Source organism: Phalangium opilio, unplaced genomic scaffold (genome assembly GCF_054372755.1).
Source record: "Phalangium opilio isolate 3A_F unplaced genomic scaffold, DU_Popi_V2 ptg000039l_2, whole genome shotgun sequence".
NCBI classification, from domain to species: Eukaryota; Metazoa; Arthropoda; class Arachnida; order Opiliones; family Phalangiidae; genus Phalangium; species Phalangium opilio.
In genome coordinates, this window is record NW_028324163.1 from 1149435 (window position 1) to 1167500 (window position 18066).

General features: G+C 38.1%; 1 protein-coding gene across 1 annotated transcript; it reads left to right on the top strand.

Annotated features, from left to right (window-relative positions):
- Positions 1–4393: 4393 nt before the first annotated feature.
- Positions 4394–5782, top strand: LOC149680186 (uncharacterized). Its single transcript, XM_089834586.1, has one exon. It carries the CDS (start codon positions 4394–4396, stop codon positions 5780–5782), a length of 1389 nt encoding a protein of 462 aa, XP_089690712.1.
- The last annotated feature ends 12284 nt before the right edge of the window (positions 5783–18066 follow it).

Consider the following 18066-nt stretch of genomic DNA (forward strand, 5'->3'; position numbering starts at 1 on the left):
AATCTTATGGAACATCTTTTAAAATTATGGTTCAAGGATAAATAAGCTTACCGTTACAACTTTAGTCTTCATCTTGTTTGCAAATACAGTTTCATCGTCAAGCTCCACGAACTCGTCAAAGTCATGATCATAAAACTTCAAAATTTTTAATATTATCAAGATCAAAGAAAATAACTGTACTTAGTTTGCAGACAAGTGTTGCCAGTCCTTTGTGAGCGCAATTCAAGCACAACAAACATTCTGCCGAATGGCATGAAGTTCAGTTCAGTTCAAATAGCTTCTGAGCCTGAGGCGCACTCAAAAATTACTGGCAACCCTGAAGTGCAGTTAGAGGTAGGAAAGAGGGAAGGAAATTTCTCTACCCCGTTAGTGACGACAGAGTCCTGATTAAACTGAGTAACGAGCGGAAGTATAGCCTTTGATAGTGCTAAGCGAGATGACGCGTACTCTTAAAGCAAAGGAGGCGTAACTAGGTAGGCTAATTTCCGGTCTAGAGCTAGCTTCTAGTAGCGATGAACCGGAAACCGCTCTACCCAGATCACGTGACTTTTCACGCGACATTTTCTGCCCTAGCTTCCGCTCCCTCCCTACTTAATTCTCTCTGCCTCTACATGTACGGGAAATACTGAAATTTCACAGTTAGGGGGGATGACCAGGGCCGGAAATAAGAAAAATTTCTAATCGGACATGTGTCCAGTGATGCCCCCTTTGACAGGAAAATTTATAGGACATTGTCCACTGCAGTGCGAAAAAATTGTGTCGTGCCTTCATAGTCAAGCTATAAAAACTTCGGAAAAATTTACTGGTCAACCGTCCTGTGACCACCTTAGTTTTAAAAAAAATATAGGACATTTTAAAATTTTATTGGACAATGTCCAGTGTCCTGTGCTTATTTCCGGCCCTGGGGATGACACCGAGGTAAGAGATAGGGAGTTGGCACTCCGGATTATCTTCCCATAGACGCTAATACAGCCAAAGGCAGGGAACTGCCAATTTCCTATAGATAGTTTTCACACATGGAGGATTCATACCATTTACACCAGGAGGCCGGTCTATCTGGAGGACAAAAACCCGTCTGCTTTTGTCCTCCAGATAGCCCGGCTTCCTGGTGTAAATGGTATGAATACTCCATGTGTGAAAACTATCTATATAAGCTATGACGTAGAAAGAACTGTTCGCCCGCTCCCTATATTCTCAAGATTATATAACTAAATATTTTTATAGTAGTTTAAAATTTCAATCTTTGAATTCTAAGACCAGATCGAGTAATGGCAAGTTGGCAACCCATGTTAACTTCCCATCGAGCCTAACATAGCAAAAGCCAGGCCACTGCCATTACTGAGTCTGAAACAATGGAATTATACACCATGTTGCTATACTACCGAGTGGAAAATCACTGGGATAAATTTTGAACACCAGATTATACAAGTTTCATTCTTGATTTAATACTTTGAAGTTGTTAAGTTTAATAAAAAAGGCACTTACCTGGTATATAAAACCATTTCCATTATATTCTTGTAAGGAAACGTCTGATTCAAGTTTATCTCGAAAACTTTTAATTGAAGGATTCTTCAACAATATTTTCTTTTTTTCGCCAAAAATTAGAAGCAGTAATATTTCTTCACTAGCCATCTCAAAACTTTAACCTCACCAAGCGAAACTTCTTTGTCCAGTACTTTGTCTAGAAATGTGCGCGTATAGGCGCGCCTATTAGGCACCGTATTTGGGGGCCCGGAGGGGAAAAGCGAAAACCGAATTGAAAAAAACTTTCCTCTGAGTCCTCTCCTATTGAGAAAAGAGAACAAGCTGGTCCAGCAACCAGAACATTTTGCACACCCAATCAATTTATAGGACATTGGTCCAGTGAGGCATTGACCCCTATAAGTGTCTCAAAGTTATCTTATTTCCGTCCCTGCTTAAAATAAAACCGACGAAATAAATCACAGCTAGAAAAGGTTGAATTGGGGCGGAAATAACTGAAATACTTTGAGCCTCCTGGAAATTTGCGAGAGCGGAAATAATCAGAAAACTTGAAATGTATCCAGGGACTATTCTCTAAAAATTTCAATGATTAAATACCCAAATCCAAATGTAAACATTAGGATTGGTTCCATAAGGAGAGAGAGCTTAAAACCCTATTCTTTAATAGCGTTTTCCTTTGGGTCCTCGCGGAGCGCTCCCAAGGAGCAATAAAAATGGTAGTAGTAGTTTCCAGCTTCGTTAAAGACTGTTTTTGAAGAATATGATCTCCTAGTTTTATTCCTCCATGGGAGCGCTCCGCGAGGACCGAAACGAAAACGCTATAACCCAAATCCAAATCGACATTTGAATCTCCCGCCAAACATTTCACTATCTCAAATTATTCTCTTATTTCTTTAACCCAAATCGACATTTGAATCTCCCGCGAAACACTTACCCAAATGTACGTCACTTCCTCTTTCATTGCATAATTTATAAAACTAATTAATTATGAACATTTTTAACCATTTTTGGATATAATCGATTGTAACACACTTGTCATTAAATTTTCAGGGCTTATACTTAGCTTGAAAAATTGATATTTAAATCTAAGTAGGAGATTCAGTTAAGATTTTATGTTCGGCTCTAAAGCCTTAATAACAATGTTTAGTAAATAAATCATTATTAATGATTTATTTACTAATGTTACATTAATCACAATGTTTAGAGCCCGGCATTATCTATCCATTATCCAAGTTATTTTATCTTCATCCATACTCGAAAATTATCCACATAACTCATATGCTGAATCGTATTATAATCCACAACTTTGTTTATAAATAATCGGTTATCCACCAATTTGTGGATAATGGATAGACAATGCCGAGCTCTAAACATTAATCATAATGATTAGTAAATAATACAATTAATCGCAGTGTTTTCAAAAATTATACTTAGGTTGAAAATTGATATTTAAATCTAGTAGGAAATTCAGTTAAGATTTGATAATTTTCGTTTTATTTGAACTAGTTTCTATATAGGAACTTAAATCAATTGGCCATTTGTATACACTTACCGACAATTGATTTTACTAATCGGGAATCTGTTTATAACATTAAATCGGAACTTCAAGTGTCACAAGACAGTAGATCACAAAAATTATACCTAGCTTGATAAATTAATATTTAAATCAAAGTAGAAAATAAAATTCAGTTAAGCAAAGGCTTAAACATTGCCGTCGGCAGTCCGCAAGATTCCCGCGTACGCAATATAGGACTCCCGGTCTACCGTCTACCGTAAAATCTGGCGCGTTTAGACCAGAGATCTATCCTTCGTTTATTCTCAGTATCATCTTAAGCTAAAAATACGAGGTTTTCTACGTACATAATTTACGATACCCCTGATAACGCGCGCGGTCTCTAGAGCCGCGCCAATCTTCCCTTAGTTTATTCTCAGTATCATCTTAAGCTTAAAATACGAGGTTACTAACCGGCACGTGGCGCTCGGCGCAACGTCGCGCTCGGGAGCACGCCGCGCTCGGCATTCAAGGGATCAGGCAACTAGCGTAATACGCTTCCCATCGTAAACCCTCAGAAAGACTTTATTACGGAGCGGCTTTCCCCTCGTCAACGAGAAGCGCACGCCGTCCGAGGGATCAGCCACTGGCGTATTCCCCCGGTATTACCTTTTTGGTGGTTTTAATGCCGCAAATTCGGGAGATATGCCTTTAATCCGTTCTAATATTGAAATAAAAACTGTAAAAAGTAATCCCGAGTGTATTTCCGCGTTAAACGGCGTAATACGCTTCCCATCTTACACTCTCAGAAAGACTTTATTACAGAGTGGCTTCTCCCTCGTCAAATTTTCCGTATAGAGTAATATTTTGCAAACGCCATCTAGATGTCGTGTGCAAAATAAAAACCCGAGTCACACCCTCACACCCCTTTACCGGATTGCCCTTTCATCGACCTGCCCCCCTTCAGTGGTCACCTTTCTCGAAGGACCGCACGCGCGACGTTATATTTCAAAGCTATATGTTCTAGCATTTTGGCCAAGTGACATGAAAATCCCTCTTTAGGGATTATCATGTCAATATTGAAAAATTTCCAATTCTCGCCACAGTTCTTATATCAAAGAACGTTAAGGTAGTTTAGTTTAGCATTTTACCAAGCTCGATCTAAATGTAATTTATGATGAGTGCCCAATTTTATAGCTGTGGTAAGTGTACATATTTTGCAAAAAGATTTACTAACTTATTAAATCACTTACAAAATGCTCATGGAAATGACCCTAATTTTAACGTTGTCTGTGGGATGGATGTGGAAGGTGTTACAAAAAAGTGGATTCTTTTCGACGTCACGTTAAAATTAAACATCCACTAGTTTACAAAAGCCAAAACGATACTCAAAATCATGAAAATGAAAATAATGTCCAAATGGAGATTAACGTGGAGCCTGAAGTTCCTGACGTTCCAGTTAATGAGGAAATTGAATATGGTGAAACGGGACTGGAAAATGATTTAAATCCGCTTGAGATCCGCGAATCACTTCTGAAGCTTATTCTTAAATACAAAGAAGCACACCATCTGCCACATACGGTAGTTCAATCTATGATTAACGATTTACTGGGTTTTTGTGAGCATCTCTTGGATTCAGTGAAGGAAAATGTCACAAAAAAATTAAAAGCAAAAGGACTTGACGTAGATGAAAATATTTTGTTTTCAAAAAGTACGGAAGTGAAAGAAACTTTTGTTTCATTGAACTCAAACTACAAAATTTCAACGTTGTGTAAAAATGAATATGGTCTGATTGAACCCATCCAGTACACATTTTCTGAAACAGCTGATGACGCCAAGAAAAAGGTTTTTCAGTATGTTCCAATAATTAAAGTTCTTGAGAAACTTTATTCCTCAAATCAAATGATTAAGAAGCATGTGAAATTAGGAAAAATCTCTTCCAACTGCATTGGACATTATTTGCAGGGTGACATAGCTAAAAATATAATAGGGAGTCAACCGGAATATTCGATTCAAACTATACAATTACAAATTTATCTCGACGAAATGGAGTTAGTTAACCCCCTGGGTTCGAAAAGAGGAAAACACAAAACCTTGGGGTGTTACTTTTCGATTTTAAACCTCAATGGCAAATACCGAGCCCAGCTAAGTGATATAAATTTAGTATTTTTGGCTAAATCTGTTGACATTGACAGTTTCGGTTTTCGTGAGTTAATGAAACCACTGATTTATGATTTGAACGCTTTATCTGAGGAAGGACTGTTTGTGGAAAAGACAGGGGTTCATCACACCGTTACAATTTCGATTTTCTCTGGAGATAACCTCGGGCAACACAAACTTGGTGGTTTTAATTGTAATTTCAATAATGGTAGAATATGTAGATTTTGTATGGTAGATTATTTAGAAATTTCGATCAAAACAAATAAGAACCAAGTTCGAGAAAGCACACTAGCCCTGCATATGTACCACTTAGACGGAATGGGTACATCGAAAAGCTTCCGTGCATCATATGGAGTACTGAGTACCAGTCCATTAATGACTATCAATAACTTTGACGTGACGCAACAATTGCCCCTTGACCCTATGCACGATATCTTAGAAGGAGTTATTCCAAGTGTTTTGAAACGAGTTCTAAACCATATGATTTCAAATAATTACCTGACCTTGGACGAATTTAACAATAATATTTCAAAATTTCCCTTTGGAAAAACAGAATCAAGCATTCCTGAGACTCAAATACACAATGCTATATGTGGTAACCCCAGTAGCACAAGCTTTCCGCATAATAGTCGGTTTAAGGTCGAATAGTCGGTTTACGGTCCAGTCGGCTGTACCGTGCTTATTCCGACACTTTTCCGACTCATGGAGCCGACTACTTCTTTTAGTTGGCAATGCCGACATCTGTCTGACAGTTGGAACTGAGATGGTTTAAAGTAGGCTTGCCTACCGTCTAGAAAATTCCAACTTATTTTTTGCCAATTGATTACCGACTCTTTCGAGCTAGTCGGTATTGTAACGTTTAAGAAGAGTAAAATTAAAAGCAAAGTTATGCTTAGGCCGTTTAGTAACCGACATTTATCCCACAGTTGGAACTGAGATGGTTTAAAGTAGGCTTGCCTATCGTCAAGAAAATTCCAACACATTTTTTGCCAATTGATTACCAACTCCCTCGCGCTAGTCGTTATTGTGACGTTTAAGAAGAGTAAAATTAAAAGCAAAGTTATTCTTAGGCCGTTTAGTAACCGACATTTATTCGACAGTTGGAACTGTGGTGGTTTGAAATAGGCTTGCCTACCGTCCTAAACATCTAACCCATTTTTGCCAATTGATTACCAACTCCTTCCCGCTAGTCGGTATGGTCACGTTTTAAAAGAGTAAAATGAAAAACGAAGTTGTTGTATAGGCCTTCTTTTTCCGTGGGACGGTTTTTTTGACTTTTACTATTCCGCATATGCCACCAATTTTTTTGTTTTATATTTAACTTATACTATATTTCGACCCACAAGCAGAAGTTGATAATACTATATTTTTGGCAACACTAGAAACATAACGTTACAAAAAACTGCAAAGCAAGAAAACACATCTGATTTTCTAGTTTGAATTTTCCCTCCTGTAATTTCTCGGGTCAGGTGACACGCCTCTGTTCTATTGGCGTGACTAAGGTAACGCCATGCACGTCATCATCGAAGAGGGCGCTGCTAGTGCGAAAGCAAGTTAGCCAGCCTTTCCAGTATCTCTGACGCGGCTGGGTCGTTAGAATGTTTAAACGAGATTTTTGTGGTCGAAAATGATTAGTTCTAGGCTTGCTAACTTTTAATTTCATCGCTAAGGTTCTTTGTCACACTATATAAACTAGAAATGTCTTCGTTTGTCACGTAAGGTTTGAATTTTGTTATTGAATTATCAATTTATCTACCTCTTAGAGCCAGTTTTATGCTTAAGCCTTTTCTTTTTTCCCTAGCTTCTCATGCGACAAATAATGTGGCTCATGCACGATGGCACACCGCCCCATATTAGTCTTCAAGTTAGAGCATATCTTGATGTCGCGTTTCCCCGGAGGTGGATAGGTCGAGGCGGAACTGTTGCGTGGCCAGCAAGATCTCCCGATCTCAACCCATGCGATTTTTTCTTTGGGGCCATCTCAAGGACTTGGTATACCGAAGTGAAGTTCGCGATGTCGAAGACTTACGACAAAGGATAATTGATGGATGTGATACCATCCGTAACACGCCAGAAATCTTCGAACGTGTTCGTGAATCTTTCAAACGACGCGCCGAAGTTTGCTTAAACGTTTATGGTGCCCATTTTGAACAATTTTTGTAGAAATATGTAATTGGGTTTCATTCGAATTATTGTAAAAGTAATGGGGTTCATTAGAATTATTGTAAAAGTAATGGGGTTCATTAGAATTATTGTAAAAGTAATGTGGTTCGATTCGAATTATTGTAAATGTAATGGGTTCGATTCAAATTATTGTAAAATTAATGGAATCGATTCGATTTATTGTAAATTTTAAGGGGTTTTTTCGATTTATTTTAAAATTTAAGGGGTTCGTTCGAATTTTTGTAAAGTAATGTGTCTAATTGAAATAAAGAATAAAAGACTGGTCAGTTACCAATACATCTGAACAAACAACTAACCGATATCTGAGCTACTTTCCTTACCTTTAGTTACAATCATTAATAAAAACAAAGGGATTAACACTTTTGGCCGTTTAACACGTTCACGGTCTTCCACTAGGTTTGAACATATTTCGATCATTGCCTTATGCTCAATAATCGAAAACAATTGGGTCAAAACCACAACACTAGTGCTATAATTCTGCAAAATCTCCTTGTTTTTCGGCCTACTTTTGAGAGCCCATAACGTCGCAACGGAGCGCTTTACCCCAAAACGTCATAGGACCTTTCGGACTCCTTTTGACCCAAGGAACATGCCTGTTAATTTGTGCCAGACTTTCCAGAAACACCCTGTATATCAAGAATGAATTTATGCTTAAAGTCGTTCTTGTTTATATTTATAATATTTTAGCTCCAGATAAATTTTTAGGTCAAAAATGAAGCGAACAAGAGTTCCAAATTAATAGAAAGGTTTTTTGTAGTCAGAACCAACCGCACTTGATAAAAATGTTACAATTAAGGCGGATGAATACAAAATGTTTACTCTCAAAGAAAAGGAAGCAGTTTATCAAGTGCAGAGACCTTGATTATAGTAAAACTATTGTATATGGATGAAATCACTATACCTTTATTTATAATTGAATCTAATAATAGTAATGTAAGTTCTATTTCAAAAAAATACTCCATAAAGGTTTTCCTTGCAAAAAAACGTTTAAATCTTTATTGGTTTTTACATGTTATTCCAGCAATTCTTTGTTGCGAGCCTTGTCCGAATTGTGTCGTTGGTATGGGTGGCCGTTGTTCCTTCTAGTACGGCTTTGTTGACCTCGAGGCCGACCGCTCCTGACAGTGGGAAGATCAGGACATTTCCTAATTAAGTGTCCTGGAGAGTGACAATGGTAACATTTTTTCCTTGGAATGACATCCTTTTGGGTGCTGATTGGCTCGTCACTTTTGTTAGTGACATCCTTTTGGGTGTTGTTTGACTCATCACTTTTAGTGACATCAATAACTTCATTCTCATGAGATGTGGGATCGTCACTAAGGAGTTTGGAAATTTCCATTTTTCCATCTCCGTTTTCTTTCTCAGGAACTTAAAATACATAATTTTTTATGTATATTGTTCATACACTATTATTTACTAGATTTAAAACGGATATTCAAATCCATAATTGTATGCTAAACCGAAAAAACTAATAGGCAACGCTCTATTTTAATACATTCCTAATCTTTTGATTTTATCATTATGACACCTTAATCCCACAGATGTAATTTACCGGTATAATTAAAAAGTGTCAAATAAAAATGAACAATATCGTAAACGACTTACTTTTACTTGCAAGGGACATCTTTAATGGCAACGGTGTAGTCCACGAAAATTCAGGTTAAAATGATTCGGTACCGGGTACTCTAGTAGCACACTCCTGTCGGTTAGGTGTGGGCAATCAACCGGGCGTGTTGTTATACTGCTGGCGCTGGCAAATTATCGCGACCCATCATAAATGCAAATTTTGCCAGTACAAACCCGGCACATTCCCGTCAACTATATTTTTTATCTTTTTTTTATAACCCGGGGCACTTTTTATAGCCTGAAAATGTCTTATAGTTGCTAAAACAACTAATTGAAAGGATTACATAACTTTTAATTGAGCATAAATACGAAGATATCTTCAAATTTGGTTTAAAGCTGACAGGAATGATGTAGGCAACCCCCTACACACCCCAGTAATAAGCCGACTTACAGACCATATATGCATTTTGCCAGTACATACCCGACAGATTCCCTGCATCTATATTTTTTTACCTTTTTTACATAACCAGGAACACTTTAGAAAGCCTGAAAGTGTCTTATAATTGATAAATCGACTAATTTGTAGGCTTCCATAATTTTTAAATTGTATAAATTTAAAGGTATCTTGAGTTTTGGTTTTTATCTGGTATAGACGGGAATGATGTTGGCAACCCCTTACATACCCCAGCAATAAGCCGACTTACAGATCAATTTTTACTTCGCTTCTGTGCTTAATTTCGTGCTGTTACTTCACAACGCTTTTAAAACAATAACGCTTTCAAATTAAGAACGACATACATAATTTTGTTGAAATGTAGATGAATATTAGGAATTAGGATAAATTAAGTTGGTCATCTGCTGGTATTGTGTTGGCAAACCAGCCGCGAGTGAGATGCATTTAATATTGTTTCGTCCCGCCCCGTTCATTTTGACTGCGCTGACGGAGGGGGTGGGTCTAAATGAATAAGCACCTCGAGGTATATATACGATTCGTTTCCAGTATAATAATAGATAAAAAAGCATTCGCGTGAAAGGATGGTGGAAGAACTGCCATTGGGAGGCTAGACGTTTCTCGTAACCCTAGCCGCTCGCCGCGTACATCTTAAGCCTAACGACGATGATGGAGTAGAAGCCAATGTTACAGATTGGTGTCTATGTGGTATAGACGAAAGTCCAGTAGATGGTGGTGTTTGAAGCCAATGTTGCAGATTGGTGTCTATGTGGTATAGACGAAAGTCCAGTAGATGGTGGTGTTTGAAGCCAATGTTGCAGATTGGTGTCTATGTGGTAAAGACGAAGAACAGAAGATGGTGGTGCTTGGAAGCCAGCAAGTACAAACTAGTGTCCATGTGGAGTGGACGAAAACCAAAACTAGTGGTGTGGAAACTCAAGTAGAATAGCCAGCGGAGACAATGACAATTTTCCAAATTTCCGTGAACTGTCAATGCAGTCCGGAAATTGGGAACACGTTTGCTCCGATGCGCAAACGGCGAACGCGGTCACGTGGGGTGTGACAGAAAGACACACACGCACACACCCATACACGTCCAGTGCAATACCTCTCCGTGACGTCATCGTCACTCGGAGAGGTAATAAATATTAATTTAAAAAATGATGCTGATCCTAACGCTGAATTTGATCATGTTTTTTTTTTAGTAATTTTTTACATCTAACCAATTAAGGAACGAAAATGAAACCGTAATGACTGCTGAAATTCACATAAAGTCGTTGTCGCTAATTTTTTATAGGATAACAAAAGATAACACAAATTTATTTTGGTGTCATAAGATTCAATTGATCTTCATATATGACTCGTACCCCCTGGGGCAAAATATGTGTTAATTGGTTCCAAGTCGGGATAGAGTATGGATGTACCTGTAAACTTAAAATTGTAGGGTAATGTGCTCCATCTCAATAAGATCAAAACGAGGTTCGTGATTGATTTACCGAAAGACATTTTTCTTCTGGGTCCTTTGAAATAAATTCCCCTTACATCTTATTTAAATTATAGGTGCTCATTCAAACCTGTTCCTTCGAAATACGTTTTAGATATAATGAAATTATTTTTCACAAGGAACACAATTTATTTTTTTTTTAAATACATTTTAGATACATTGATATTGTTTTTTATTGTGCGTAATACGTGCTAATTGTAATTAATACCGTAAAATACATCTTAGTTACAATGTAAATATTTATATTAAATCCAGAATTAACATTTGGATCCAATTTGGTGCACATTGAAATATATTGCCGATTATGTTTAACATTATTAGGTTCTCAACGAAACTTATTTCACCAAAATTTGTCGCTTTTATTAATATTTGGTTCATTGATATATAAACAGCCAAAATGAATCTTTGTTACATGGAAATCATTTTCCATTGGGTTCAATGCGTGTTAACTTTACTTAATTCTTCCAAAATACTTTTTGGTTACGACATGAACAATTTTCATTTAGTGCTCATTGGTTTTGTTTTGACGAAAATTTTATTTTGTCAAATAGAGGTCATTGAAATATATTACAACCTTGTTTCCATTGTTCAAATAATGGACTCATGTCAATTTATTTATCAAAAATAAACCTCAGCTAGATCGAATTGTTTTATTTAACGTTCATTGGTTTATTAAATCTTAGTTTTTTTTTAAATTGAAACCCTGTTTCAAAACATTGTTTGGGGTACAAAAACCTCAGAGCACCTACCCATGGACAGGCATGAGGATAGGGAGCTAGGTTAGCTAAGGGTAACGCCTGACGAAAGCGCCGCGGTGGCGCTACTGGAAATTCATCTCCGGAAACGGACTTAAGTGAAAAATATTTATTCTCGCTCTCTCGAGAACAGTGGCCAAAAATCGTATAAATGTGACAGTGTGAGTAAACCTTTATCATTCCTCACATTAAAGGTTTATAAACGTTATATTTATAATAGTTAAGTAAATACAACTCTGGGTTACTTAAGAAGAATATAATATTAATCCTTGGCCAAAAATTGTTTCTTATTAATTATTGTGAAGATATATTGCGGTCCGCCGACACATGAGGGCGCGTGCTACGTGTTTCAATTTGAAAACCGTGGTTTAACACGGGGTTGCCTGTCCATGGGTAGGTGGTCTGAGCAAAAACACTCTTTTTAAACGTATTCCAATAAAAATAGCTTGTTATATTGGAATTTGTTTGTTTCAACCAACATGTGGCAAACGACTTAATCTTACATTCCTCAGAAAAATTACATTGGAAATATTTTTCCGCGGGTTCTCTGCGATTGACAAGGGATCATTGTCAGTAGCTCAAATGTGGCCACGACAGAAGCGACTGTTAGCATTACTGCCCAGACCGCAAAAGCCATACGAATTTCTTTCCAAGTGATGTCGTGAACTTCATTGTCAGGTCCTTGTTCGTTCCCGCCGAATTCTCTTTCAATAAAGCGACGCCAGGGAGTTTCTTGTCTTGTTTCCACGAAAGAGCGCAGTCTATTGAAGAAAATTTTGTTATATTCTTTATACGGACAAGGCCATGAGCCCATGACCTAACTTTTATTTCTAAGAAACCAACCTTCGGTTGATGATCTTAAGGGCTTCTGGTGGTAGAGTGCGAAATGTGATAAACACTTTCGGTTCGCATAAGTACTCAGCCGAGCCCAGGTGAAGCTGTTTTTTATACTTTGAGCCTTGACTCTCGAAGTCAAGCATATGGATCCGTGAGAAAATTGAATTTAGATCTTCGTGGTACATTTTTATGAACAAACTCGCAGAGAGTTTTTATATCAGTGTTTTCCTAAACAAACAAACGTTACGGTAAGCTCTGAGGTTAGAGGTTTTTTTAACAATAGAAGTACGGTGATTGTTTTTGAAAAGGTCTTAATTCAAGCATTTTTTTCGATCATTTAAAATGTATTTGGCTACTGAGTGATGCGCAATATTTTCAGAAAATGTAACATGAAGGAAAAAAATAATATTGTGTTAACCTTAGATTACAGTAACCAAAGTTGAACCAAAATGGTATACTTCCATTGGGTAGAATCCCGTTGAACCGAATTCTGATCTGTTAGGGAGACCTCTTAAAGGTAAGGTTAGGTTTGATAATTTCCAACAATAAAAAATATTAAATCGTAGGTATAAGTACTAAACATAAAAAACAACAATTTAAAAAAAAACCGAAATGAGAGGAAAATTCATGTTTGGAAAACCGCCCAAATTGCGGTATGCGGTTCAATGGGATTTGATTGAAAAAGACATTCGATCCAATGGTACTCGACCCAATGGAATGTAGGACATAATCCCCCCTGGACATAATCCCCCGGACATAATCCCCCCATTAGAGAAGAAAAGGACATAATCCCCTCAGGTAGGAGACAAAATCCCCCAGACAATTTCCCCCGAATGGATGATGAAGACAAAATACCCCCAGCCCTAGGACAAATTCCCCCCAGCCCCAAGACAAATTCCCCCCAGCCCCAGGACAAATTCCCCCCAACAAATGTAAAAAATAACATTTTGGAAAAGGCATACCCTTCTTGGTCGCTAATATATTTTGGAAAAGGTGGCAGCTAATTAATAGGAGAATATTTTGGAAAAGGTGGCAGCTAATTAATAGGAGAATATTTTGGAAAAGGTGCCAGCTAATTAATAGGAGAATATTTTGGAAAAGGTGCCAGCTAATTAATAGGAGAATATTTTGGAAAAGGTGCCAGCTAATTAATAGGAGAATATTTTGGAAAAGGTGCCAGCTAATTAATAGGAGAATATTTTGGAAAAGGTGCCAGCTAATTAATAGGAAAATATTTTGGAAAAGGTGCCAGCTAATTAATTAACTACGCCACCAGATCGCTGAGGCTTCCAGTGTTTTAGATAATATTGATATTGTATTTTTTATTGTCGGGGGATTATGACCGCGGAATTAGTCTAGAGCGTGGGGGATTTTGTCTAGAGGGTGGGGGGATTTTGTACTCTTAACTACGATGGGGGGAAAATGACCGGGGGATTTTGTCTTGAGAGAGGGGGGATTTTGTACGTTATTAAAAATGGGGGGATTGTGACCGGGGGTCTTTTGTCTTGGGGGTATTTAGTCCGTATACCGACCCAATGGCATACAAGCTATAAAATATCTTTTCGATATCATTATTTTGGTTAAAGTAAATGAAATAGACAATACCGGTTTACAAAGGGAGCTTCTGGCGAATCCTACACGCTCAGGACCCCCCAAGACGTTTGGAACTCTCATGAAGTCCTCTACTGTGTTGACGTTTTCAATTTTTTGAGTGGAGTAATTGTCTTTCATGAAACTGCTGAACAAGTTGATGAGAATCACAGTTATCAAGAGAAAGAGCCCAACGCCGATTCGAACTGCCTGAGACGCCGGAATGTCAAATCCTAGGGGGAAAATTAAAGTCGTTTCACAACGTACCCAACGACATATACATCTAGACAAATATGAGCAATGCTGATGGGAACAATACGTGTAGGGCTAAAAAAGTCTAAGAATGAGAAGGGCATTGAGACATTGAGTTGTTTTAACTTTATCGTTCGCACGTGTGACCATGTATTAAAGTGTTCTTTGATAATTTCTCCATATTGCATACTGAGATACTGACTCACGAAGTTTGTTTGAAACGGACTCTAAAGGAGGCTTTTACCTTTTCCTAATGTTGCCCCATAGTACCAAAAAACTTTCTTAAAAGCGAAAGTTACGACTGAGTTTCGAATTCCGTTGATTCGCCGTTGAATTATCTCAACCAGAGTTAAGAGAGCAAACAAGCAAACCAACCCGATCCAAACCTGGCAAGAAAAAATGTTAAAAAATCATCTGTATGATGGTAAATTTCCAAATGAAGCTTCCAATCATTTTAAAACGAATTACCGAAGTGCCCACTCGAGCGAAAAAAAACGGCGGAAATCGTGCAGCCGACGGTAGAAATTTTAAGTTTCGCCGGTGTCCGGTGGTAGACCATTCACACTACGACTGAATTTTGAGTTGAGCGCTAGATATTTTTGGGTCACGTGACATTTGTGTGTGGTTTCCACAACATCTATTTCGCACTCTGAATTGGTATCTTTGAAACCCTTGTCGCTTAGATTGTAAGAAAAGGGATATTTTCTAACCTCCTCAATAACTAACGTCTTCCTTATCAAATCTCATTTTACTTTCATTAATTAAACTTTATTTTTTCTTTCTTGGTAGCATGTTTCCTTTAAGCCTTGGTCAACCACTACTAGCAGAGGTTTATGACTTCTTATCCTGGGAAGTATTGGCCTCTAACCATATCCGGAACCATCTCTGTTAGCCAACTTCTTATTAGGTCCGATCACCGCGTGGGTTTTTTTTAGTAGACTAGACGGTTTCTTAGTGGGGAGGAAACTTTTGACCCTCTTTTACGATTGCCATAGGCAATTTTGACTAGCAGGAAGGATACTATTTAAAGCCTTAGTGTCCAATACTTCCCAGGATAAGAAGTCATTAACTTCTGCTACTAGTAATAGCTCTTAAAAATGGCGGCTCTAAATCTATCTCTCGAAATTTGTGACGAAGTCAACGGGATAATTTTATTGGATGAGAAACCGGCGTAACGCCGAATACAACCGAAAAACTGGAACACAACTTAACGCCCGGCCGAACGGTAATTCCGTCGGGCTCGGCGTAAAGATTTTTCGGTCGAACAACTTTCTGCCGGGTTTCCCGTCGAGTGGGAATCTAGCTTAAGAAGTAAAGATTGTGGAGTCTAGTAATCGTTTCTTACTCCTTGAGAGTAAGTGTTTATGTCGTTGAATGTTCCAGTTGAGCCCGTGTTATACGTGGTGCTTTTTGCCGAGAGAAATCTATGACAAGAGTGCATGAATTCTACTGTTGGTATTCTTGATGCAAATAGTTCCTTGTTGTATGGTGGTTTATCATAAATTACGGGTAGATGTAGCATCATAATCGTCTAAAAATATATTCATTTCGCTGCTTGTGATGTCAATTTTCGATATTAATAATTTAAGAGATTTAAGATGTTTCCATCAAAATATTTTAAAACCATATTTCATAAACTCTAAGTATATATGGACTCCTCGAGGTATGCGTGTCATTCTTTACCTCATATGTGTCACGAAATCTATACTTCGGACGTTTGTTGTTTTCGAAAATGTAATACATCATTCTGTCAAATGAATCGTAGGGTAGCAACCCTGGATCCTAGAAAATACATTGAAATATTCAACGACCGGTTGATAGGCCCGTTTGGGCTATTACAACGAGCGGAAGTGAGATGAGACTAGAAGTACTGAGCTAACCAAATTCTTCACTTGGTGAGAGTGAATATTCTTGATAACACACCAACGGTTGGCCCTCTGGTGGCGGTTTCTGAATTTCCCCTCTAATACGTGAGACGCTCGTGGAGGTAGACGGCCGAACTAGATTCAAGCACCCGCGTCCGTGTTCCGCGGCTTTAGGATGAGAGGAAGGAAATTGTTTGGAACTCGACCAATTTTTTTCTCTCGAGTGTAGGCGCGATTGAAGCGGCATAAAATCCTCAAATTTGTTCACTAGTGCCAGAATCTACTACCAATGCTAGAGCTCTTTACTTCTTGTCTCAACTTACTTCTGCAACGGGCGATATGCTAGAGCTCTTTACTTCTTGTCTCAACTTACTTCTGCAACGGGCGATAGTGTAATGTTTCGGCAATTTTCATGCTTGGATTATCTCTGCACCCACTGGTGGCAGAAAACTAACCTGACCATACCTGAACTGTTACACGCTAAATAAAATTGAAGATAAAGCTGCCGCGTATTATTCCACTACTAGTACTTGCAATTCTGAGGGTCCAACTGGCTCGGCATTTTCTCGAACTTTACCGTTTTCGCCGACCTTTACAATTCAATTTTTTCTGAAAATGCCTACCAACACTCCAATGCTTTGTAGTAACATTAGTTTTCGTTTTAACCCTTTGTTTTTGAATTTTGTTATGTCAGTAGACAACTCGTTGGAACTACGCGCTTAGTTAAAACGTTAATTATTGTTAAATCTTTGTTCTTAATCTTAAAAATAGAGTAATGTCACGCTAAAAGTGAATAAGGTCATACGAACGAACGGGTGGAGGAAGACGATGGTAAGTTGTTAAAAATATTAAATTATTTTAAATTTTAACAAGTTGGGAAAACCAAAATATTACCTCTCCGTGTCAAGAAGATTATATAAACTTAAGTATCCAATGAAAACGTTATTACGTTCTTGAGTTGGGGTTTCCCATTTTTGTTGTTGTTTTGAAAAATATATCGCAATGCACGGGCCTTGATAGATATAGGAGGCAATGAATGAAATATATCACAATGCACGGGCCTTGATAGATATAGGAGGCAATAAATGAAATATATCACAATGCACGGGCCTTGATAGATATAGGAGGCAATGAAGGAAATATATCGCGTGCACGGGCCTTGGTAGATATAGGAGGCAATGATAATCTCTCTCTTTGCACGAGAGGTTTATCTTTAATATTTAAATAAATATAATTATTTTTAATTATTTTAATCTTCAATAATTAACATTAATAATAGTTAAATCGTTTAAAATAAAGTTATACCTATTATCTTCTTAAACTTTGCTAATATTGACGTTTAAAGTGAAGGGTACCCCTCTTGCCCGCTTTTTTCAAATTTGGGGTATATATACGATTCGTTTCCATTATAATAGTAAGGAAAAAGCGCAATTGCGAAAACCTTTGGTGGCGATCCCACCTTAGGGAGGCTAGACGTTTCTCGTAACCCTAGCTGATCGCCGCGTATATCCTAAAACCAAACGATGATAATGGAGTAGGAGCCAATGATACAGATTGGTGTCTATGTGGAATAGACGGAAGACCAGTGGATGGTGGTGTTAGAAGCCAGTGTAAGTGCAGACTGGTGTCAATGTGGGATTGACAAAGAACAGAAGATGGTGGTGATTAGAAGCCAGTAAGAACAGACTGGTGTCCGTGTGGGATGGACAAAGACCAGAAGATGGTGGTGTGAGAACTCAAGTAGAGGAGCCATTTCCGTGACTGTGAAAGCAGTTCGGAAATGGCGAACACGTTTGCTCCGATACGCAAACTGCGAACGCGGTCACGTGGGTGTAACAACGGACAGACAGACAGACAGACACACAGACAGACAGACAGACACACAGACACGGCCGTTACAGAACCTCTCCTGGACTACGTCACACGGA

What these genes read in the sequence shown, in the direction of transcription:
- LOC149680186 (XM_089834586.1), top strand. Translation starts at nt 4,394, where the DNA reads ATGGAGATTAACGTGGAGCCTGAAGTTCCTGACGTTCCAGTTAATGAG.